Source organism: Prionailurus viverrinus, chromosome B1 (genome assembly GCF_022837055.1).
Source record: "Prionailurus viverrinus isolate Anna chromosome B1, UM_Priviv_1.0, whole genome shotgun sequence".
NCBI classification, from domain to species: domain Eukaryota; kingdom Metazoa; phylum Chordata; class Mammalia; order Carnivora; family Felidae; genus Prionailurus; species Prionailurus viverrinus.
In genome coordinates, this window is record NC_062564.1 from 140,891,827 (window position 1) to 140,917,886 (window position 26,060).

Consider the following 26,060-nt stretch of genomic DNA (forward strand, 5'->3'; position numbering starts at 1 on the left):
GAACTCACGGACCGCGAGATCGTGACCTGGCTGAAGTTGGACGCTCAACCGACTGCGCCACGAAGGCGCCCCATGCACTGCTAATTTTGATGTACATTTGGTGTAGGATATTAAAATGGGATGATTTGCTTTGGTAAGGCTTTATTTATTCATGAGAAGCAGACTGACTCACCATTACCTTCTACTTACTATGGCTAGTTAAGCCCTCAAAAACTAAATGGACTGAACTGTACAATTTTCACCAATTCACTGTATGTAGACATGGTTTGTCTCCCAGGATTACATGGAGTAGAGAAAATTTTAAATTTAGGAGATTAAGATATTCAAATGGCAGAGGCCTCCACTCCTCTGGCTATTCTTCATGTTGAATACTCCAAGTAGGCCAGAATAGAATCATTGAAGGAGTAAATTAGTCTTGGGAGGTTTTTTTTTTGATAGCTTAAAACCATACTTACTAGTGACTGGATGCTGTAGCATGTGGATGGGTAAAATCCTATCTTCAACTTTACTCCCCTGAAGCCAATCAGTACCTAATTAAACTCAGACTACTCAAAGTACTCATGAAAGGTTTGATACATGTGTGTGTACAGCACACATGTATAAAGTAAAGACAATCATTGTCCTTCCAAACTTATTACTTTCATTTCACAAATCTATTTTTCCATTAATTTTTCCCATTAAATAATAGGGAATTGGTAAATAGTATTGTATCAGCGTAGGTATATTGATTCCCACAAAAACCGTTTGCATATCAAATAATGCACTGGAAAAATGTTATTAGCTAGTCAAGGACAATCTTTTTAAAAGAAACTTTCTTATCAACATACAAATTGGTGAAAAAATTTGCCAATAATTTTGTTATTTTCCTGTGCTCATAAAATCTTGTGCGTGTTTACCTTTGATTATACTTCTTAGAAATATTTGTACAATGTCATACGAGGCATGTGTGTATATATGGGCAATTTGTACGTTGTAGAAATGAAGAAGACTTTTGGAAGAATTGTCTAGACGTTGGAAATGGATAGTTTGTTTCATATTGTCAAGGAATAAGCAAGAATGGTTTCTCATTTGTGACTTTTAAAGGAAATAATAGTCTAACTTTCTTAAAAAAAAAAAAAGGCAAAACAAAGTTAGCGCTGCTTGGGAGACAATAAAACAATTGTTTTCCGGTTGTGGCTGATGGTTCCAAAATAACGGAACCAATGCCTAGTCAACAGCACGTTTTCCACCTTGGAAAACAATCTTGTCATTTATTCATAAGTTGTTTACTGCAGATTCTGCCTCTTGAGAGTTTAGTTTAATAAACAAATCAGCGTACGTAGAACTAAACCCGGAGTCAAGCACATTTTACTCTGCAAGTCCCGTCACGCTGAATTTCAAGCCAAATGTTCTCCTTTTATGGCTCCGGGGCCGCACCGGGCTCATTTGCAGAAGAATTCACTGCTGAATTGAAGTCCTTGATCAAGTAATTGAAGTTCAGGCATAAAGTATCAAAGCGGCGCGAGAAATCTCTGGCCCCGTCCCTCGCTCCCGCTCGCTTTCCGCGCCGCCAGCTCCTGCGGAGGTGGCGGGGTCCGCGCGCGGCGCACAGACCAGGCACGGGCTTTGATTGTGGCTGCAACTCCTCTGAGTCATGAATGTTTCAGCGCGCGGCGCGCGAGGTTAGGGCCGCGCGTCCAGGTGTAAGCTAGCAGGTTGTCGCCGACATCTGTTTGCAGCAGCGGCAGCGGCCTCCCCAGCCCGCAGCGAGCGGCCGGATTGTCAGCGGAGGTAGTTGAGAGCGGCAGAACCATTTTGGTCTCACACTCTCTGCCTGGAGGCCTGAAACACCAAAGGTAGGAGTGGGGGTGGACACAGCTGCGCTCCCAAACTTGCCTTAGGCACAAATAAAGAGATCTAATGCAGTTTGACTCCGTTGCGGTGGGGAGACGAGGACAGAAAGCCACTTCAGAGACAACTTAACGCTGCAACATCTGCCGCCAAGTTTCCAGGGAGTGACGGGGGACAGCAGGTACAGATTGAAGTCTCCACATAAACAACCTCCATTAAGCCATGGACTCTTTTGAAGGGCCTCCATCAAACATGCTGGAGTCCGCAGCAGGAGTTTGTTTGGTTTTCAAAGCGGTGTTTTGTTTTTGCAATAACAAGGTAATTTATAAATGATGCATTACCACGCGTTCTCCTTTTTCATTTGAAAAGTGAGAGTTGGAGAAGCAGAAAGGCAAAGAAAGAAGAAAGCGCGGCACTAGTTTTGGAGTTGTTCCACAAACCAATTAAATCTCCAAGGAGCTTCTTGGCTGTGATGGAGGTTATGTTAACCTTCAGACCGCAATCCCTCATTCACCAGTAAGCAGACATAAATTTATACGCCGCAATAGAAGAACCCTGGTAATAGTAACACCCATAAAGCGCATCCACTCTTTGCTTTTAAACTTCTGTCGTGCGGCTTTTTACTACTTGGGGTGAAATGAAATTAGATTTTTTTCAGATGGATGTAAATTTTTAGCAAAACAAAATTGAGAAAATTCTATTCGCTTTAATTTCCTATTTATAAAAGACTTTACTTAATGGCTATAGTTGGATAGTAAAAATACAATTGTAAGTCAAAAGTAAGAAGTGCATGTTCAAGGAAACATTTTTCTTTCTGAGGGGTTTTTCTGCTCTTCCACCTAGATTTAGCCAGAGAAAAATTCAAGAACGTGTATACTTTTCAGTGGCAGTATTGCAAAAGCTCATAGTTGTGCACACACTCATGAGACATAATTAGAATTGGTTTAAACATTAGTGTGACAAATAAAGCTTCAGGGTACAGTAAGATAATATTTTATGGTAATGTAAACTGTTATTATTAATAAAGTTTAGGTTTCCTCACCTGAGGAAATACCTGCAAGGCTACTCTGAGATAAAGAAAAGGTGCTAACTCACAGGTATCCTTTGGAGTGGGAATAGTCAGGGAACAATGGCCTAGGGAGACCTGCTAGACTGTGGCAAAGTTTTCATCAGTCAGTAGTGAAATAAGCAACAGAAGTGCGTAGTGAGTTTCCAATTAAGCTAAATTTATGCTGAGACTTTTATTAATCGTACAGATATAATTTTCAGTTTTTGAGATGATTGATGGTAGCTGCTTTAAAAGACAAAGTCCATTTTGACAGAAGCCAATGTCAGTCCTCCAATTAAAAAAAAAAAATCTGCAGGGAAAAAGAATCCCTGAGAACATAGATAGCACAGGTTCATTTAAAAGGCACCAGAGAGGGGCGCCTGGGTGGCTCCGTCGGTTGAGCGTCCGACTTCGGCTCAGGTCATGATCTCAAGGTCTGTGAGTTCTAGCCCCGCGTCGGGCTCTGTGCTGACAGCTTGGAGCCTGTTTCAGATTCTGTGTCTCCCTGTCTCTCTGCCCCCCTCCCCCCCCCCCCGTTCATGCTCTGTCTCTCTCTGTCTCAAAAATAAATAAATATTTAAAAAATTTTTTTAAAGGCACCAGAGAAACCTGATAACTTCAATGGCAAATGATTAAGGCTGGGCCTCTGATGTTTATATCTCTGGTTCTAGATTTATGTTCACTCCTCTGCCTGTCCTGCATCTGCATTCTCAAGTTCAAAACAAACCGGCCTCACTGTCTTCAATCCTAACCTCCTGAGGATCGCTGTGAAGTCCATCATGCTTACAAATCCCCCAGTGCTCAGTGCTATTATTAAGTCACTTCATCTTCAGACTGAATAGCATTTTGGTAGCAGAGATTTTGTGTCACACTGCCTTTAAGTTCCTCATCACATTTGCAAAATGTAGACCTCTTGTGGGTGTTTATGAACAGATTGAAACCTTCACTCACATGATTTGAAATTTCAAATGTTTTCAGTGCTTGGAAGTATGCAGCTAATGACTGCATTTTTACACTTAGTTTTTAGGTTCCATCTTAATATTTTGTATCATATAGCTGGACTTTGCAATCAATTTTAAGTGCTATAAGAAAACCCTTTATTTTAGCCTGAGTCATTAAGTCCATACTAAACACAAAAATGCCCCTGGGGCATTGAGGAGGGCACCTGTTGGGATGAGCACTGGGTGTTGTATGGAAACCAATTTGACAATAAATTTCATATTTAAAAAATGCCCATGGTACTTTCAGATCTTTTCTTTTTTTGAATTCTTAACTCAGAAAAATATTGAGGTATTTTAAAACTCAGATGATTACCTTTATTTTTGTAAGGTCTGAAATTTTACATGATCCTTTAAAGTAATTATGATGTGATATCGCTGGGAAAGAAAACCATCAGATTTTTCTACCCTCTTTGTTATCACCAGTGCCTTTCATTCTTATTATCTCTTGTCTTAATATTTTAGGGCATTCTGAAAATACCTAAAATGTCCCGTTTAAACTAGTAGAAATAATTTACTTGGTTTATATACATTTGAAAGATAAATTTTTACTAGAATAACACAAGATAGACTTGCCATTATTACTACAATCCCACTGAGTAAGTGTATGTATGTGTGTGTGTGTGTGTGTGTGTGTGTGTGTGTGTTTACTGTAAATATTTTTGTGTGTATACCTATAGAACATATTTTCTCTGTGTGTATGACATCAGTTAATGCTTGTTTAAGTAGAAAATAACAATTTCATGAAATAGAGTGCTTTTTTGGATTCCATTTCTTAGCTTAAATAAAACTCTCTCTTAATTATGTGTATAAGCTGACAAAAGTGTTGACTTCAGTTTAGTTCCCTAAAGTGAAATGTAGAATATGTGAAATGTAATGATTTAAATTATACAGGAAGACTTATTTTTTCAAAGAAAGTATAAATAAATCTAGATACTTACTTGGCTTTTTAACCCCCCAAACCAGGCATAATTTGTATTTAGTGGCCTCATACATATTTTATGTATCAACTTATAAATAAGTTTAGGTAGAGAGATTTCTTGGTTAAAATTGATCAACAAGTTTTTGATTATCAAGAGGCAAAAATTGTTATATTAGCATGAATACCCTCCTTCCAAAGCAATGTGCTGATTTTAGAAATAAACTTTTTTTTTCATCATCCATGAGCCTTGGCACACTAAAACAGTACTTTAAAAATACCAAGAGTTAATGTCAGTTGTCTAGGGCTAAATACATTATTTTCTTAGGCTTAATATACAGCATTGCTGTAGAACATCTTGAGGACATCAATTCAATCATCCAGCTGGGAGCAGAAATGTCAGCACAGATATAATTTTTAACTTCTCTTTTTTACCGTTTTGAGTACTTTATGTATGGCCTTTTAATAATGTTAATTGCAGAAGATTAAGTATATTTAAGTAAATCATCTTATAATTCCTAATGATTTACAAAAATGTATATTATCCTGCATATATTAAATATTAAGTTTTCAATTTAGAGCTCAAAGGACACAGTCCAAGGGGTGGGGGGAAGTGCATCATTTTTGTAGACAGTTTATTATTTTACCAAAGCACATTACGATGGTGCCTTCATGTCTACCAGAGCCCCAATTTATAAGTTTAGTTTAAGGAGAGCTTCATAACTCAGTTAAGGAAATTGGCTTGAGTAGGAAGCTTTTATTGTTCCCTTATTCTTAAAAAGGAATTTGTATTAACACATTATACAAATGTATATACTTTTAAGGAGTGTCTTTTCTTGCTAAATATCTTTCATTTTTACTTCTAAATAAAATAAAATACTAGTATTTTTATAATATACCCTTTTAATCTCTAAGTAAGTCCTTTTTAAAATTACTTCACATAATCTTTGTATTTTCCCTTAATTCTGCCCTGAATCAAATCACAACCTCTAACACTTGAAAAACTTAAAATTTACATAATTTTGAAGTATAAAATAAAAATGATTTACTTTTCAAACTTTGCAAGAAGTCGTTTAAGAATACCAGTAGACATTTGTTTACCATTGTATGACTTTGGCTTAAAAATTAATTCTTTTATTTCAAAGGGTTATGAGAAATTTCTTGTTTATTTTTCTTTTTGCTTTTTTTTTTAATTAATGAGATTGGGATGGTTTTTACAAACTTGTTCCCATTTCAAAGCGATTTTATTCTCTGATATACCTCATATCTTTCTCCTAGAGAGCTCTTTTCATTTAAGACTGTGGAAAAAAGGAATGCATCTAATTTCCTAAACTTTAGATTCCCATAATGTTTCTTAGCAAGCAGGTTAATGTAGTGAAAATAATATATATTCTATTTATATTTTAGAGTCTTCTCCAGTACTAAGCACATTTTGGTTTTGGGTCAAAATTAGATTTTTTTTTTCTTAAATCAAGCACTGTTTCCTGCTTACAATAAATTCTTCTATTAGAGCCATTTCCTGACACTAATGATATCTTAACAAAGAGTTTATAATGAATTCAATAAATTTTATTCAAATAGCATTAAGATCTACCCTAATGAGAATTGGCTATACACACACAGGAATATATGGTTTTGCAATTATACACACTGATATCATATTATATATCAAATCATATCTTACTTGCCTAACAAAGTAAATCTGTAAAACATATTTCAGTGAAGAATTCAAATAGGACATCTATATATATAGTGTAGAGATAAAGGCTCTAGAGTTAAGAGTGCTTATTCTCTGATTTCTTTCTCTACATCTTTCATTTTTCTCTCTTCTCCTTCCTCCTAACTTTTATTGGTTCCTCAGGTTTAACCTTTGGTCTCCTGGTATTCTCACATCTCACTCTTCTCTAGAGGTCACATGGACTTTCACTGCTTTGCTATCATCATTAAGTACATCATTTTTAGTCGGTTCCTTCCTCTCTCCTAAATTCTACTTGCACGTCTCTGAGAGCTTATATGAATTTCCTCTTGAATGTTCTCTTGTCACCACATCATCTGTGTTCACCTGGATTTTTACTGTATTCTTTATGTATGGCTTTCAAATTATAATTAGCGTATAACTTTTCAGTCTGTTCATCTCTGCCCCTCACCTGATGTATCTCAGCTGAGACCCAGCTGACTTCATGATTCCCACCAATGCAGTGAGCACAGTCAAGACTTTAACTTTCTCATTCTGGATAGGAAGTCCTGTGCCAACAAATCACAGTATTTCACTATAATGTGCACAAGATATTGAACAGAACTGTGTGTATTAATGTCTCTTAGTTCTATTATAATTGATGGAAAATAAAGATGAGCTGTTGAGGAATATATGCATTAGACTCTAGTGACTCTTGAGAGACACATCACTTTGACTTTGTACAATTTCAAAGCTTTGATTATCACGACTTATGATTTTAGGTTCATGATTTTTCCCCTGAGACTATGGGACTACAAAAATCAAGACACAGAGCAGTTAGGAAATTTGATAAATTTGAATTATTTCTTATAAAGATATAGCTGAGGATGCTGATACATAAAAATGTTATTTATATGGTGCTAAGATTTATCATTTTGGATGATGAATAACTTTTATAATTAAATCTATTAAACATTTTCTGAGTAATAAAAGCATGACACAATCTTTTCCTTTTAGGTGGAATTCTGAATAGATGAAGGCTTATAATTTTTATTAATTCTCTTTATCAAGATATGTTTATTATTTTGTTGCTTGCAGCTTCATTCTGCTTATTTTTTTCTAAAACAGATTTAATCTTTGTTTCATATTTGATCCAAGAAGAGTTTTCAGTGATTGGGATTCTTGTGAAGCCTTTATTTGTCCCAGTGAAATCATACATTAATGTCAATCTCTTCCATAATCATCTTTCTGCAGGGCTGTATGTGGCTTATGCTAGCCTCTGAGTTCAGTTTATAGAAATGCTGGCTCTTCCCAGCAAACAGAGAGAAGGGAGCTGCTGATTGAATTCAGTTCCTACTCTCCAGAAGAGGTGTGATGTCTTTATCTATCCTCTGAATCCAGATTTATGAACTAGTCCTGTGCTCTTAACTAGATTAGTTCCTTTTCCATTAACCGCTTAAAGTAGGGCAGAGCTGTCTGAGCTGTTGGTTGTAAATTTGCTAATGTCTACTTCGTTAATCTCAGATACAAAAGGCAACAGATAACAGGAACAAAGTTTTGGGACCCTGTGTTTTCACAGCCTGAAATGAGCGTGGAGTGGTCACAGGAATGAGAAATTAGAGATAGGAAGGACTGCTACATTGAAGAAAAGGGAATGACTTCTGTCATTAATCTTAATTAATTGCCAAGAGTTTTAAATCTGAGTTATTAATACTGAAGCTAAGCCCTTAATACACTGTTCATACTTTGGCATCAGATGCTCTTTTATGAGATAAGAGGTTTAGGAGGGGAGGGGAGAGGAGGGGAGAGGAGAGGAGGGGAAGGAAGGGTAGGGGAGGGGAAGAGAAGGGGAGAGAGGGGAGGGGAGAGGAGGGGAGAGGAGAGGAGAGAGACTTACATAAATATTTTCATTTACATCTTTCAAACATTTCCCTGGGTTAATATTCAGGCCTTCACCTTTTGACAGTTACTGTAGGGCAGTTAGGAATTATAGACAAGTAACAATAAATCCAAATAAAATCCCTAGGTATAGCATCAGCAGTAAATCTGAATAATATTACTTTACTGGTTACCAGCATACAAAATACTTCACTGAAGACGACATGTCAGATTATGGGCTGAGATAGAAAGAGGGAGGATCAGGAGCAGAAAGAGGAAAGGAAGAAAGAGGAAAAAGAAATGAAAACTGGGGAGGAAAAATGATTCCTCTTAAGCACATGCGGGCAAAAGGAGTTTCAAGTGTTTATTTATTAAGTAGTAAGCTGCAGATTATATGTTTGTAGGGCTTCCTGCTCTGCTGGACTTCAATTTGGAATGAAATTGACCCTCAAAATGACTAAGCCATCTTCTTAAAATCTCTTTGTTTTTCTCCCCCCTGTGGCTGTTCCATTCATGTTTGTCAGGTTAATCTCCCTTCACTATTAAATCTATGCTATTATTCTGTGATACTTTTCAATGTGAAATCACAGCAAACTGATTCATTGTATTTTGTCTGTGAAAAACGGCTTGCAATTCTTGCAGAAGAACTCCTTAAAAAGCACACAAGGCTCGAAATTTAAGAACATGATTTCGGTCTTATGTCTCATGTTCTCCATGCATTTGGACAAAATAAAAAAAAACAAAAACAAAAAGGTCTGTAATGAAAATATGCGACACGCTAAATCCATTTAGTTTCTACATGTATATCTTACTTCTGATAACTGTGAAGTCAGTTTCAGTAGAAGGTTGTCATCAGTGGCTTGAATATTATTGTGTGCAAATTTGAAATCCCAGATTTGGCTGTGAGACATATGTTTATTCTTTGCAGCAATGTTTCCTTTTATGGTAGCTTTAAATGTAAATAGGGGGAAAATGTGAAAGTGAAATAGTATTTATTTTATGTATTCAGCTATTTATTTTGTACCGAGTAATTATTGGAGAGACAAGCAAAAATCTGCAGGTGTCAAGGGTTTAGATTTTAATTTATAGTCCATGGGGAGCCAGTAAAGGATTGGAGCTGGGCAGTAACATAAATAACATTAGAACTGGGCTCTTGGAAGGTTCTCAAATAAATTTGTAACAGGACTAGAGATAATTTGTGTTTTCCTGTATGGCTTAGTCTTGCTTTCAATGTTTTTGTCTTTGAATATAATCTTTCATCATGAGTCACAAAAAAAGACTTGTATATAAATTTTGATATAGAAAGTGTGGTGGATTGTCAAGTCATCAAGTGGTTTCTTGGGTAAAGTAACGCTTTTCCAATAGGAATCCTATCTTTTGTTCTTGTTGTTGTTGTTCTTGGGTGGATATCAACTTAGATTTATTAGCTACAAAAAAAAAGAGATTCCTGGCTTCAGATATTTTTCTTGATATTACCAAGGCTCAGGCTTGTAATACCGATAGATAAAAATGCATGTGTGTGTTCATGTGTACATATGCATGTATATGTGCGGTGTTTATGTATCTAATGGGGGTGACAGTGCTTTGTACTTGTTGAGGGTGCTCTTAATTTCAGGAAGGAGGAAATCTTTCATAGGATAGATTCAGAACTCAAATTAGCTAACTGTCATTGACTGCCTACTATGTTTTACGTATGTTCTGTATATTCAGTTCCTCACAGTGCTGAGTTGGGTATCATATTATTCCCATATTACAGATGAAGACTATGTGACTCAGAGATTTTTTTTTGTTTTTTTTTAATGTTTATTTATATTTGAGACAGAGAGAGACAGAGCATGAACGGGGGAGGGCCAGAGAGAGAGGGAGGCACAGAATCTGAAACAGGCTCCAGGCTCTGAGCTGTCAGCACAGAGCCCGACGCCGGACTCGAACTCACGGACTGCGAGATCATGACCTGAGCGAAGTCAGACGCTTAACTGACGGAGCCATCCAGGCGCCCCGACTCAGAGATATTTAGTGAATTTCCCGAGGTGACATTGCTGAAAAGTAACTGAACTTGGATTCAAACCCAAGTTTTTTTGATTTCTGGTTCAGTGAGCAACTCCATTGTGCCGTGCTGTCATTTTAGAGTGCAGCACTTTATTTTTCTCCCTCTTTCACTCAATAACAGACTGAATGAAGACTATTATACATGTAGGAAAGTACTTTTAAATAAATTTCAATTTTGAGTCTGATTCTCATATGTAAATTATTAATATTGTATTGATGCCAACGTCAGTAAGTCGTTTTGGAATATATACAGAATGCATGCATGTTCTATTTCTATATATTATATAATGTACATTTAATTTTGCATGCATTTGTAACTAGAAAATAACATTTAGAAGTGGCAATAAATTCCATAGAAAGTTAATAAGTTGCATCTGTAAATGAAAGATAATATTTAGAATTGGCAATAAATTCTACAGACAGTTAATAAGGATCTTTTGCATCATAAAGGACCTTAAAGTTGTGTAATTCATCACCTTTCTATGCAGAAACTTCCCCTCCATTTCAGTTCTATGCCCCAGAAGGTAGAGCATGTTCAGAGGAACAAAAGGGATGAAATATCTGTGTATTCCAGGAACAGTTGTGTTCTAGGCTGGCACAAGAGTGTCAGAATTGGAGAAGTAAGTTATGAGAAGAAAGCAGAATTACAGAAGTTCTAACGCGCTTGGTGATGTATTGGCAAAATCACTACACTGGGGGTCCAGAGACTTGGATCTCTGTACTGTCGTCGATTAGCTTGAAGCCCAGCATAAATCTCCTCCTCTCTCTGGTCCTCAGTTTTCTCATTTATGTATAGAGAAATAAATGATCACAAGGATACCTTTGAATTCTTGCAGTCTGGTCTTTTTTTTCTAATTCCAACCAAGCCAGTTTTATGAAGACAGGGCTTTTCCTGTAATGTTCCCTGGGGTATCCCCAGGATGTAGGGCATTACCTCTCAGAGAGTAGGCTTTAATAATAATCTTTGATGAATGAAAGTTTGTGTAAGTAGAAAGTTTGATCTACTGTTTACAAACCTGTTTAAACTAATTTATACTTTTTTAGTAATTAGACATTTTGTCAGCCCATCAATAATTTAATAATACATAGAAACAACCTGAAACTAATATAATACTATTTGTTAACTACACTGGAATTAAAATAAAAAATGATAATACATATAAACATTTTACAAGTTACCATAAGTTAAATAATAGTATATATTCCTCACAGTATTTTGAAGTATGTCTGAATAACTGTAACAGTATAATGATTTTAGATCCATAATATATATTTTGCTACAATTATGCTTTAAATAAATGGAAAATAACTGCATATGGAAGAAAGTAGAAAGAATACAGATTTAAGAGAGCAGCATAGTTAAATTTTATGCCAGTTTTCTGTCTTTATAAGACTAGTCTATTACTGCTTTTCTTCTTTCAAAATAAAAGAGAAGATATTTATGTGTGATATTGGATTATCTCCATTGTCGTTTTGATATGTTGCAATTTCCTGCATTGTGTCACAACTGCAAAGTAATTTCAACACAAAGTTTCTTTTATTTAATGCTGTTATAAGTAGTGAAGTACTAATGTGTTTCTGTCATTAAATATATATAGCTAACATGGAGCCCTTCTCCCATTGGGTCACTCTGAAATTGATTTTCCAAGTTGAGTTATCAGTAGTGGACAAATGTTAAATGAAAATCAATCATTTTGATTTAAATTAACCAAATACACTCCTTGTATTAAGTGGTCTTTTCCCCTAACTAGATGACAAATAACACTTTTGGTGACCTCTAGCCTTTGAAAGCTTTTAACATCAACCTCTAAGGACAATGGTTTTTATCATAGTTTTATTCTTATAGTAGAATTATTTTACTACTCTTGATCAGTTAGATAAAAACATATTTTAGGTATTCTTTATATATTGAAAAATCCCGAGTTAATATTGGCATCAAATTCTTAGATCTTTAATATTTCAAATATGTATCAGAAATATTTCACTAAGGGGGCACCTGGTTGACTCAGTTGGTTAAGCGTCCGACGTTGGCTCAGGTCATGATCTTGTAGTTCATGAGTTCGAACCCTGTGTTGGGCTCTATGCTGACAGCTCAGAACCTGGAGCCTGCTTCAGATTCTGTGTCTCCCTCTCTCTCTGCCCCTCTCCTGCTCATGCTCTGTCTCTCAAAACTTAATAAACATAACAAAAAAAGAAAGACTTCATTAAGAATACAATGTGGATATAAATAGCAACATGTTATTGGGAATTATAAAGATGAAAACATGGAAACACAGCAACATTTAGTAACCTTTAGCTTTTTTTTTTTTCTGGATCATAGATTATATGGTAGTTTTGTTTTTAATTTTTTGAGAAACATCCATACTGTTTTCCACAGGCTGTACCTATTTATTTGCTTATTTATTACTACTATTTTTAACTGAAGTATAGTTGAGACATGATGTTATGTCAGTTTCAGGTGTACAGCATGGTGATTGGACCAGTCTATATGCCATGCTCTGCTTACCACAAGTATAGCTACCATCTGTCACCATACAGCACCATTACGGTACCACCCACTGTGTTCCCTGCACTGTGCCTTCTATCCCTATGACCTTAAAACAGGCAAAGATAGGGGAGCCTGGGTGGCTCAGTTGGTTAAGCGTCTGACATTGGCTCAGGTCATGATCTCCTGGTTTTGTGGGTTTGGGCCCCACATCAGGCTCTGTGCTAGCAGCTCAGAGCCTGGGGCCTGCTTTGTGGATTCTGTGTCTCCCTTTCTCTCTGCCCCTCCCCCACTTGCACTCTGTCCTCCTTCTCTCTCAAAGATAAAATAAACATTAAAAAAACACAACAGGCAAAGTTAAAAAATCAGGAAAGACCCCAATGTGACATAGATCTTAGGTAATTATAGTGATGTTGGGACAGTGTCAGGATCCAAAACTGTGATGGCCAGCATTGAAAATCAAAACTTGAATAGACTTGACTAAAAAAATTGCCTAAGAATTTAGTTCTATGGAAGGCAGCACACCTCACCATCATTATTGATACCATCATTAATTTAAAAACCCAGCATTATTTATAGAGAAGCAGCTCTGTGCCAGGTACTGTACTAGTGACTTGTATATGTTGCTCTAATTTTCAGAGCAACTCACTGCAGAGTATGTTTATCCCCATTTTATAGATAAGGAAACTGAGGCTCAGAAAGGCCAGGTAATTTGCCGGAATCACACAGATAGTTGGTGAGTGAGCAGTATTAACGTTCTTTGAAATTTAAATACATTATTGGAGGAATTTGTTTGCCAATTAAATTCTACTTTATGTTTTAAAGCTAATTGGCCAATTGTACAGAAAATGCACCACAGTTTAAAATTCATTGTTTTAGTTGTAATATATAGGCTCATGCATTGAATTGAGAAGATCATACCAATGAAATTAAATTGAAAAGGCCAACATAGACATGGGAAATACTACTAAACTATTTAAATAACCTAAGCATCACTAGTGACTATTTAAACATAAAATATTCAAAACATAAATATTAAGCATTTTAAATGCAGTGTTGTAAATATTGGGGTCAGAAAATCATTTGTGGATTGATTTTTGAGCATCTACAGATACTATACAAAGACCAAGGCTTAGGAACTATTATAAAACATATTTTCCTTAAAAAAAAAAAAAGAGAGATAAGTAGTGGTAGCAAATAAATCAACAGGTTACTCTTTTTATTTTCTTTTAAACTTAATTCCAGTGCAGTTATCATACAGTGTTATATTAGTTTCAGGTGTACAATATAGTGATTCCACAGCTATCACTCAGTGCTCCTCATGATAAGTGCACTCTTAATCTGCTTTACCTATTTCATCCATCCCCCCACCTACCTGCCCCTCTGGTAATCATCAGTTTGTTCTCTATAATTAAGTGTCTGTTTTTTGGTTTGTTTCTCTTTTTTCCTTTGATCATTTTCTTTCTTAAATTCCACATAGGAGTGAATCAGGTGGTATTTATCTCTCTTCGACTGGCTTATTTCATTTAGCATTGTACTGTCTAGATCCATCCATGTTGTTGCAATAGGAAGATTTCATTCTTTTTTATGACTGAATAATATTTCGTTGTCTATAAATACCACATCTTCTTTATTTATTCATCTATCGATGGTCACTTGGGCTGCTCCTGAGCTTGGCTGTTGTAAATAATGCTTCAATAAACAGGGGTGCATATATTCCTTCGAATTAGTGTTTTCATATACTTTGGGTAAACACCCAGTAGTGTGATGATTGGATCATAGGGTAGTTATATTTTTAATTTTTTGCAGAATCTTTGTACTTTCTTCCACAGAGGTTGCACCAGTTTGCATTTCCACCAACAGTGCAAGAGTGTTCCTTTTTCTATACATACTCTCCAGCACTTGGTTCTTGTGGCGTGTTTTGGTTTTTTGTTTTGTTTGTTTGTTTTTTGAGAGAGAGAGAGAGAGCCCACATGCATGTGCAAGCGAAGAAAGGGCAGAGTGAGAGAGAAAGAGAATGTTAAGCAGGCGCCATCCCCAGCGCAGAGCCCAATGGCAGACTTGATCCCATGTACTGATCCCATGATTCTGTTTTCGACAAGGCCTCTTGAAAGATTTTCATGTCATAGCATGCTGATGTCATTATTATTTTTGTTTTTATTTTGCTGAGAAAATACCTCTTTTCCAAATTATAAGAAATAATAAGTCTTTCTTATTCCCAGGTTATGTTCAGTGTGCTCACTTCCATATAAAGATACTAATATTAATAGTAATAGTAGTGATGAATTTATGTAACTGAAGGAATTAGGACAATGTTTATATGAACTAAATTTTAAATCTTAAGTTATAAGATTTAGAATAAATAGTTTTCTAGTCATTTCTAAACATTGCTTGGTTTTTGTAAGTAAGAGCAAGGAAAACACAGGAATAATTAATGATATTAATACAATTATAATATATGGTCTAGAAGATTACAGGTGAAAATTCAATTTTGAAAATTATGAATGCTAGAATTTTTCTTTCTTGGTGTGTGGAAAAAATGAACATTTAAACACATTTCTTACTTTTGTCTTTTCTGAAGTTTTGGTTAAAATGTTTTTTAATAAAATTAGACCAAGAGAAAAATGAACTACAATCTTGTCAATAGACCCTTTAAAAAATTTAATGATAACTAGATAGTCCCTACTTACTAGGAATTTATGGTCTATTGGGGCAGGAGATAAAGAAAAGCTCACAAATTATAACTCAAAGCAAATCGGGTAAAGTTCAATTAACAAATAAAAACAAAAAATGAAGCCAATTGAACAATCTAGATGGTTTCTAATTCTTAATCCAACCTTCTACTATTGTATTGCCTGAAATATATGACTATGTTGCTTTTGATACATACTGTATTTTGAAGAATTAAAATATTTTTTGCTTTATATCAATTCTTAATATATGCATGAATGTGTTATAGATAATCTATAATATGTATTTATAATATGCATTTATAGCAAAGCCTGGTCTCATATACCTATCTACATATACATATATATGTATGTGTATATATATATATATATATATATATATATATATATCTCCATAACTGCAATTCCAGAAACAATTGGTAGTTTAAAATAATGAGAGGCATAAAAATAAAATGATTCATTTCTTTTTGAACACTCACTACTTTAAGCTATCTTTAAGACCCCAAAATATTTAGTACACAGTCCTCGATAAATTTATAATCTACTCAAAGGACCAAGAATGCACATTTGGAAAACAAGATAATGGAATATTTAAATACCAATTCAAGGCAGTAACAAAGAGATGCTGTGAAAGTATCGTTTGCTTTCCAGATGAATGTTCTAGACATTAATTGCTATTGGAGTTATCAGGGAAGAGCACTTCAGACTAGGAGATTAGTCTGAAGGAGATTAGCACTTCAGACTAGGCTAGTTAACAAATGAAGAAATAAACATATGAGTTAACTTTGAAGGATTTGTACAGGTGGAAAAGGTAGGAAAGTGAACATTTGTTCTAGGAGAGTGGTTCAAGTATTTTCTCTAGGAACTTCCAAGCTATATGGGGGAAATAGTAGGGAATAAATCAAGGTCATGTCCATTCTCAAGGGTCTAGGATATTAGACTTAACATGTAGCAATCAATGTCCAGCACATACTTATTGCTCTGTGTCTCAAGTTTTTTTTAAAACCTTTGTCCCACCAAAGATATTTTATTGAATTCTGTTTTATTCATGAAAACATTTTTATTTTTTTAATTTATTTTTAATGTTTATTGACTTTTGAGAGAGAGAGAGAGAGACAGTGTGTAAGAGACATGAACTGTGAGATCTAAAGTGAAATCAGACGCTTAACAGCCTGAGCCACCCAGGTGCCCCCATGAAAAGATTTTTCAAAGGAATTAGCTTGGTGATCCACACTATATATACTCCTGGATAGGTTGAAAGAGAGAACAGAAGAAGGCTGGACTAATGCAGGAGGAAGGGACAATGGGATTTCATCAGAATGGGAAATAGGAATTAGAAAGGGGCTCCTAACAAGACTTCATTACTAAGTGGCACTAGAGAGAGCCATACATCTAGAAAGAAAGAGAGGCCGAAGAAAGAAGAGAAAACACCTGAGGATGGTGCCATGGAATTGAGCTTGAAAAAAAAAAGTTGGAAATGCTCAGTAGGAAGTTGGAAATACTAGATGTGTCAGAAAAATCAGACCTGGATATGGAGACCAGAGAGGCTCCTTATGTAATTGAAACTCTGGCAGTGTTTAAGAGATTGAGGATCAGTTTGTCCTACTTTATATCACGTATTTTCTGTCTTGCAGATCAAAACCACATCTGTTTTATTTTATTGTTTTAATTAGAAATATCTTACTGACCACTCGTTGGCAGTTGTTTTTATTTCCCAATTCTTTGCCATTTTTGGTAACATGAAAGATACAAAAAAGGAAGGGTTTGAATAATCTACGATGGAGGGTGGATGGGCAGAGAGAATGGATAAGAAGGGAGAAGAAAGAAGAAATAGTAGCTTTGGTTTGTAAAATTCTGTAGCTATTAATTTGCAGCTGTTTAGAGCAGCTTAATTCTTTTAAGAGCTAGAGTTATATGTAGCTACCAGAGATGTGGTTTTTCTTCTAAAGCAGTGAGAGTTTCACAAATGAACATGGATAGTAACTGAGAGATGTGGGTCTGTAGGTTCTTGTGAGCTATTGTATCTGAAAACAATGTTAAAGAATGATGTGAATGATGATATTTTTTAAAAAAAAATTAATGTTTTATTTTTGAGAGAGAGAGCAAGCACACAAGTGGGGGAGGAGCAGAGAGAGAAAGCGACAGAGACAGAGACAGAATCCCAAGCAGGCTCCAGGCCCTGAGCTGTCAGCACAGAGCCCAACGCAGGGCTCGAACTCATGAACTGTGAGATCATGACCTAAGACAGTTAACTGACTGAGCCACCCAGGCGCCCCATGAATGATGATACTTGATGTATTAAATGGTACAGATAGTAACTACTGCAGTCTTAGAGTATGAATGAAGATATGATAAAGGAAATTGGGGCCTTTTTCTACAACTATTTCTAAGATTGATGATCCAACAGAGAGTATCAGGATGACTGTTCAGTTAAAAAGAATATACCAGATACTGAATAAAATAATGAATATTGAGTGGGAATTTTTTAAAGAAGTTTGCTAGTGGTTTTATAAACTTAGTTGGAATGATGCATATTCAAAGAGGACAGCACTGATATGATAGCCATTCTGTTCCCTTCCTACGCGTATAAATATAGTCATCAGTTGTATGCCTTATTTTTAAAATATTGGACCATAATTCAGAAGTTATAGTAGTTATAAGTTGATGTATTTTTCAGCAAAACTTTGTAAGAATATAAGAGTATGTAAGAATATGTTCCTTGGAGAAAGCAATTTTAATCTAGATTTGATCAGTTTATTCAGTGGATTAGCAGATAACAAAACTTTATCCCATAGCTTCTTTGTGCCAGCTGTGTTACATTTGGTTTTTAACTTAATCCTTATAAAGAGTAGGTTTTCCATTATGCACAAAGGAATTTAACAAAAATAAAACAGTGGTTTGTTTATTTTTTAAAAAAATTTTTTTTTCAACGTTTATTTATTTTTGGGACAGAGAGAGACAGAGCATGAACGGGGGAGGGGCAGAGAGAGAGGGAGTCACAGAATCGGAAACAGGCTCCGAGCCATCAGCCCAGAGCCCGACGCGGGGCTCGAACTCACGGACCGCGAGATCGCGACCCGGCTGAAGTCGGACGCCCAACCGACTGCGCCACCCAGGCGCCCCATCAGTGGTTTGTTTAAACTCAGAGTTTGACGACATCAAAGCTCTCACTTATATTACCCTGGAATTAGTGCCTTATAAAGCCATAGTCTAGGAAGGAGTAAATTCTTGGGGCATTGAGAACACTGAGATTTTCTGTGCATGTTTCTGTATATATTATTACTTCTATTTTCTAAGCAGATGTAGTAAAGCCCGCACTTTCCCAGGAAGGACCTCCATAGAGATAAGGATTATGGCAGTATGGTTACCCACCTGGGACAGTGACAGGTGCTGCAGCCGAATCCAGCCCTTGTCATCATTAATGACCTGCATGTGACACTTTATACCAGCCATCCTTGTTTAGTGTACAGTGTATTGCATTAAAATAATTACTACCTGTCACCCCCTATTTAACAGAGCTCTTGGTCATCCCAGACATGTGAGCATCATGTGACATACCAAACCCATGTTAGCTCCTGTGCTCTCATCCTGTTTGTGGATACCTGTGTCCTCTGCCTTTCTTCTTTTCTCATGGTGTTCCGATACACTTTATACTTAAATGAAGCATTTTCATTTTGTCATTCATATTGAAAGTTCATCTCCTTTGTTTTAAAAATAATGGCCAAAGGATGTACAGTCTCTGTTTGTCCTGCTAAAAATACTGGAGAGCTAAAGTAGAAATCAGAGGAAGGAATGGGACTCAAGGAAACATGATGACCAAATCCAGAGTATAAATCCTGTACAGAGGGTATTATAATGCTGATAAGAAAAACTTTGTTTTAACTTAAATCTGAGTTACTTCCGAGGACAATTTTCTTTTCTTCCTCCCTTCTTCTCTTCTCTTCTCTTCTCTTCTCTTCTCTTCTCTTCTCTTCTCTTCTCTGTTCTTTCTTTTCTTTCTTTCTTTCTCTCTCTGTTCTTTCTTTCTTTCTTTCTCTCTCTCCTTTCCTTCTTTCTTTTCTTTTTTTCTTTCTTTCTTTCTTTCTTTCTTTCTTTCTTTCTTTCTTTCTTTCTTTCTTTCTTTCTTCTCCTCCCTCCCTTCCTTTTTTTATGCATTTAGTTTGAGGGAGACACAAGGGATTCACTAAATTACTCAAATGGAAAGGACCTCCATCATGATGTTAAGTCATTATAATATTCTTGCAGTATGTCTTGAATGGGTTTAGAAATTGCTTTGTCTTAGACATTGAAGATTGCGACTTTTTTTTTAAGACTTTTATTATCTTTATTTTGTTTAAGACCCACTCATAGGCATCTGTTATGGTTTATTTTACTTAAGGGAGTTAGTCTAAAATGTGCTTCTGAATTGCTGTGTATCTTAATTTGACAGCTTAAGAAAACAAAATAAGTCATGCCTGAAATTTGTAATAATGCATGCCTTGTATTTATTATGTGATTTATCCCAGCTTTATTGTCAAAAGTCCAGATTCAAATACCAGATTTTGAATTTACAGCTGATTGGCCTTGAGCAAGTTATGTAAGCTTTCTAAACCTTTAAAAAAAAGAATTTTTCAATTGAGGCTCCTTAGCTGAATCATAGAACAGAGGAAATATTTTAAGGGACTATCATCTCATTGTCCCAAGGATGCCATACAACTACCATAAGGCTTGGGTGAGAAGTTAGTGTATCATATACAAATAGATACTTCCACAGGTCTTGAGGATAAGAAAATTTTCCACTTTACATATTTTTACCACTATTTTTCTCATTAATTGCAAAAGGCTTTGGTTTTGCAAGCCAGAAGTGAATGCAGCCAACTAGCAATTTATTTATTTTTTACTTCCCAAAGTATCACTCAAGGAAAAGGAGGTTGATTTCTCTGAAGTAAAATTAATTTCTCAAATATGGGCCTTCTGGATAAAGTATAATTTTATAACAATAATGAATAGAAAGGACAGAAGTCTATTTTTAGATGGGTTTATTCAAATTTATATTTGTGGGATTAAGTTTATGGGTATAGTATATTAAATTTGGAGAGCAAACTTTTTTAGAGTTTTGTGATATACTGACAAGATAGTTAGGTCATTATTGTGCATGTGTATATACGTTTTTGCAAGAAGTTGTAGCATCACTCAACAGTGACCTTGTTAGGTGAGAAGGAAGGCAAGAGAGGCTTACACTGCCTCTTGAGAGCAAGTGGAGTGATGCGTATCAGGAGAAGACACTAAAGATTTATTGTCTGTGGCAAAGGAAACACAGATCTCTGCTTGTGCAATAAGTGTTTTTGACATTACCCATAGTGAAGGGTGCTTAGGAGCGCTAAGTTGGAAAATGTTCTACTGGAACAAAATAATAAACATTTTCACGTTGTTTGTATTAAGAGCTTGTCTCACTGTTGCTTCTTTGTGGCACTTAAAACATGAATAATTGTCCTGACAAACCAGTCCTTGTTGTAAATAGGACCTTGCTATCCAAATAACCAGATTTACCTAATTGAACCAGTATGTAAGAGCAGATTTGGTGTGAGAGGTAGCACTATAGAGCTGCATAATTATCATTTTTTTCTTCCAGTTTCATATTTTCCTTTTGTGAACTTTCTTCTCTGTGTATACTGGCTAGTTTAAGACAAATGTGATCCTCTTAGCCCAAAATTTGAAGGAAGGAGAACAATTGTAATGGGAAGAACTACTGTCCTTGGGTCTTCACGTAGCCCCATCTGGCTAAGGAATAGGGATTACAGTTCAGTTATTGTTGTTTGTTCCTACTCTGTTTCTGGTCAGAGGAAGCAGGCATCTCACACATAGTAGAGATTCATAGCAATTTGAAATATTGTCTCTGTGGGTGTATGAATCTTCACTTTAGTAAGAAAAGAGAGAAGGCATTGCGCCCTTTTTATTTTGTATGGTATCTGCTTCCTAAAGTTTTAGGATTATCAATATACACATACAGGATGCAAACTATCTGGTATGTAACTTTAGGTAGATTAACCATCCTAAAAAAAGTCTTCAGTTACAAACAAAAACAAGGAGGTTTTTGTGGCTCATCACCTATTCTCATTCTTTTTTCTCCTCCATCCCTCTTTCTTTCTTCCTTCTTCCCCTCCCCATCCTTCTCTCCCTGTCTCCATCCCTCTCTCCCTCTCTCTCTTTCTTTTTCTTTTTCTTTCCTTCCTTCCTTCCTTCCTTCTTTCCTTCCTTCCTTCCTTCCTCTTCCTCCCTCTGTCCCTCTTTCTCTTCCTTCCTTCCTTCCCTCCTTCCTTCTTTCTTTTCTTTCCTTTTCTTTTCTCATCTCTTTCCTTTTCTTTTTTTTTCTTCTTTTCTTTTCTTTTCTCTTTCTGTTGAGCATTTCATGAAAACCATAGGAAAACTATTTCCCCTGATGGTTCAACAAAAATAGAGTAGGGCCACCCACATTCAAGGGCTAATTGATGTGAGGTGCTCAATTCAGAATAATTTGAAGGGCCTTTCCCACTCCAGAGATCCCCAGTAAAGTGGGGAGAACTGCAACACAATACAAATTCTTGTTTTGCCCAATCCTGCTTTCTTCATGGAAACAGGGCTGTTTCTGAAAGCACTCCCAGGGAACATTTTGCAGACAAATAATTACCTTAGAGGCTGTTTGCAGGGGGACATGACCTCACTTAGTAACCCATCGCTTTCTTTTCATATCTGACTTCCATTCCTGGTTGTACTATTTACTAAGTCTGCCTTGACACAAATTCCTAGGCTCTCTAAAGCTCATTTCTCTTTTTTTCAATATTTAAAATAGAAATTGTCGTATAACAGCAGTTTACCACAAAGGGTTGTTTGGAGATTAAATGAGATAGTAAAGCACATAGCCCAGTGACTGAAACCCAGAAAGTCCATAATAAATATTTGCTATTATTATTTTTACCATGATGATTATTATATTGGTAGTCTCTATTTCTCAATTTCATTCTCACGCCACATTTTCCCACCATACATACTCTGCTTTAGAAGACCTTACTTCCTCCCCACCCCCCGCTCAGTTTATTTTTATTTTATTTGTAAATTTTTAGGTCATTATGTAGTGAAAAAATCTGGGATATGCATTTATGTGTAAGAACAAATATATTAAAGGAGGGCCTATTTGTGATGAGCAGGATACATTTAATTTAGGTTCTAGCTGCTGTAACTCAGACCTTGTTGACTGCATGGGGCTCCTTCTTCCATTCTTGTTATATCAGAAGCAGGATGGCCCAGTCTTCTGGAGGGGTGCCCAACAAACACCAACGAGTGAGTCTGAATGCTGTTTGACACAAAGGAGCCTCATAAAAACTGAGTATCTCAGCTTCAGCTTGTATTGAGGATCTCACATCAATAGATAGTAATTTTATTAAGGCAGAAAACAAAACTGCCTCCCTGGCTTCATGTTGTGTCATATAAATACCCTGCTTCATTTCTGTGGAGGTCGTAGGAGTTAATTCATGCGAAACACTTAGAGCGTTGCCTGGCATAGAGTAAACACTCCATAAATATTACCAACTATTTTAGTCATTAATTACAATACATAGGAAATCAGTGCATTTCTTCCAATAAAATGATATGGAATGGATGATGGTTGACATGAAAATCTGGAAGCTGAAATTATAATGAGAATTTCGGGGAAGAGGATTATTCCATATTTAGGTTAACTACTGCTATATAAAGAAACTTTGAGGCACACTCCTAAAAATGAGATTTCCATATTGAACTTCTGCACGCGTTGCTTACTGTACTAAGTTGACTTCTAATTGGGCAAGAGATCTCCACATACTTGCTCTCTCATCCCTGCCTTCAGTGGGCAATGCTGAGCAGAAGAAATGTGGCAGAAAGAAGAGAGAACATCCACTCTCACGGAAGCAGCTCTAGTGTGGATGCATCCATGATCTCCGGTGTAGCTGCTGGAAACTAAGCCCACATTCAGGAGTTAAATAAGTCAAGTAATGCTTTAAAAGTCAAGAATGACCTGTTGGAAAACCATTTATGCTTGGTTTTAGAAAGCTCAAGCGTAGAAAACTGCCGTGTCTTGAGGGAATTACAAAACAACTCTAATTTTAGCTGAATTTCTTTATTGTTTTGTTGGCAAGAGTCACTCTGCGGAAACCTCCAGCTGTAGGGTGAGAATCCTGGGCTAGAAGGAAAGACAATCAAAGGGGCAGGGCGTCTGGCAGCAGTGGTGGACATGCTTAATGTATTTAAAGGATTAATAGGCTATTGAAATGAAAATCGCCAACACAAGGCATGTTATACCAAACTCACACACGTATGTATAACAACCATATGGGCTACAGCTTAGGCCAGTGGCTTGCTTTTATATTGTGACAGGCATAGAGTAGGCCTTTTTTTAGTGCGAAGGCTCAAAAAAAAATACCTTTTATTTGTCACACAAATTAGAAATATACACTTAAGTACAAGAATTCATGTTCACATTTTTCCCCCCAAGCAGTACAGTACATCATTCTTTTGGTATGGTGCCAGAGTATGATACTCTAAAAATCTGAATGTTTTTCTCCTACTGCAGCAGTTTAAAATGGTCTTGTGATTTAGTGGCTTTTAATGAGTATAACAGTAGTAATTATTCCTATGTATAATATAATATATTAACCACCATGGATAACAAAGTAGCGATACTTAAGGTAATGTACTACTTTCTCAGCATTATTTAAATTTTTCTGTAGGGAACTAAATTGGTTATAGAGAGCTTGGCATGAAAATACAGAAGTGTTTCAGATACATTTAATGGGCTTGAATTCTAGAGCTCTCTTCTTTTTCCTGCTTTTCCATCACCATTCTGCATTTCACAAAGATACCCTCTAGAGTAAAATATTTTGTTAATTTGTATGAGTAGCACTACCAGTGTTGTTAGGCTTTGCGAAGCCTCTGGCAGGTTTTAATTAACTTGATTCAAACTCAGAAATGAATGATGTTTTGCCATCAGACTTAGCAAGATTACTTGCCATCTTGTTCAGTGTTCTTTCCATGTGACCATTTCTGTCTAAACGGACAGTAGTAATGCTTATGATCAACCTCATGGAAGCTTTTGCAAGAAGTTGAAACAACAAATTCCTAAAAATATGGAATGGGAAAGGCAGTCATTTATTAATAAAAACTAGAATGAAATAGGAACCAGCTGTCAAAATATCATTTCTTGTTTTTACTGAAAAGCAATGAATTATTTGATAGTATTAGGGAGTTTTAAAAACACAAGCACAGTGCAAGGTACACAGTTGGTGCTCAGTATAAAAAATTGCCTCAGTAGACACTTAATTGCTCAAGTTGTACTTTGTTAGTGACACACAACATTTTTTTATTTCTCTGTTTCTAGTTTAGATAGTGAAACAAATCTGCTTTTTGAGAATGACACAATCTGGGTAGTACCTCTATCACGGTAGATATAAGTTGGAAATCAGAGTTGAGAAAAAGGAACCCAGGTGAGTGGCGAAAAAAGTAACCTGCAACTGGCCAATTTTTTGTGGATGCACTATAGTGAGGACTTTGATGAAAATACATCCAAGTGTAAGTAATCAGAAACCAGCCGCGCTAGCCTGAATTTTTATGGATATTTAAAACAGTCTTCCGGAGACTTTCTTCTTCTGCCCTATGCTGTACAGTTTTAGATGGTTCTATGAGATTGGTTTTCAAGGACCTTAATTGAGCCAAATCTGAATCTTTTGAGGTTTTCCTATTACTGGTAATTGCCTCATTAAGAAACTGAAATGGGCACCTTGTTTTCTTAATGCTGCTGTTGAGACTATAGTGATTGACTCCTATTCTCTATAACTGAGTTAAAAGCTTAATTAAGTTTATGGGTATTTTTAAACTGCATAAAATTAGGGCTAATTCATTTATTTCTTAAGAGTAAAGAAAAAGATCAGCAGTACATTTTTTTTCTTCTTTGTAAGGAAGATAAAAATGAGAAATGCCTCCAAGTGATTGAATGAACACATAATCAAATTATTCATTACTTGCTGACTTTGTTCCTAGAATTGTGTGAGAGATAGAAAGAAGAAAAGTATATAGTTCTTACCTTTAGTTAGTACCCTTGTGTATATAAGCATGCTTATATAAATAAGTATAGTATCTAAACCTTGGATACTACTGTTGTATCATGTATAAGTGCAAAGGTCAAAATCCACAGTGCAATAAATTACCAGAGCTTAAAGTTAATTATTTTAAAGATTGTGCAATAATTTTTTAATTAATTGCTTTCTAATTATTTCATGTGGTTTTTTTTTTCTTCACTATCTCTTAGGTTTAATAAAGGATATTTATTTATTTATTTATTTATTTATTTATTTATTTATTTATTTTTGTATCATTGTCCAGTCTCTAAGAGCAACTTGAATGCTATGGAAATACCTCACTATTTTCTTCCATCAGCAATTATACATGAACTTTTATGAGGGAAATAAATTCTCTTAAAAGGAAAAGAAGCTTTAATAGAGT

General features: G+C 35.8%; 1 protein-coding gene across 2 annotated transcripts in view; it reads left to right on the top strand.

Moving 5' to 3' along the window:
* ANTXR2 (ANTXR cell adhesion molecule 2) overlaps positions 1-26,060 on the top strand; it is a 155,023-nt gene that overhangs the window by 101,020 nt on the left and 27,943 nt on the right. The window contains exon 17 of one of the 2 annotated variants that reach the window (XM_047855989.1): positions 3,550-4,070. The exons of the other annotated variant lie outside the window; for it this stretch is intronic. Coding sequence (XP_047711945.1) covers positions 3,550-3,720 — 171 coding nt within the window. The 3' untranslated portion in view covers positions 3,721-4,070. Of the gene's footprint in view, positions 1-3,549; positions 4,071-26,060 lie in introns of those variants that run through there. 2 annotated transcript variants of the gene reach the window in all.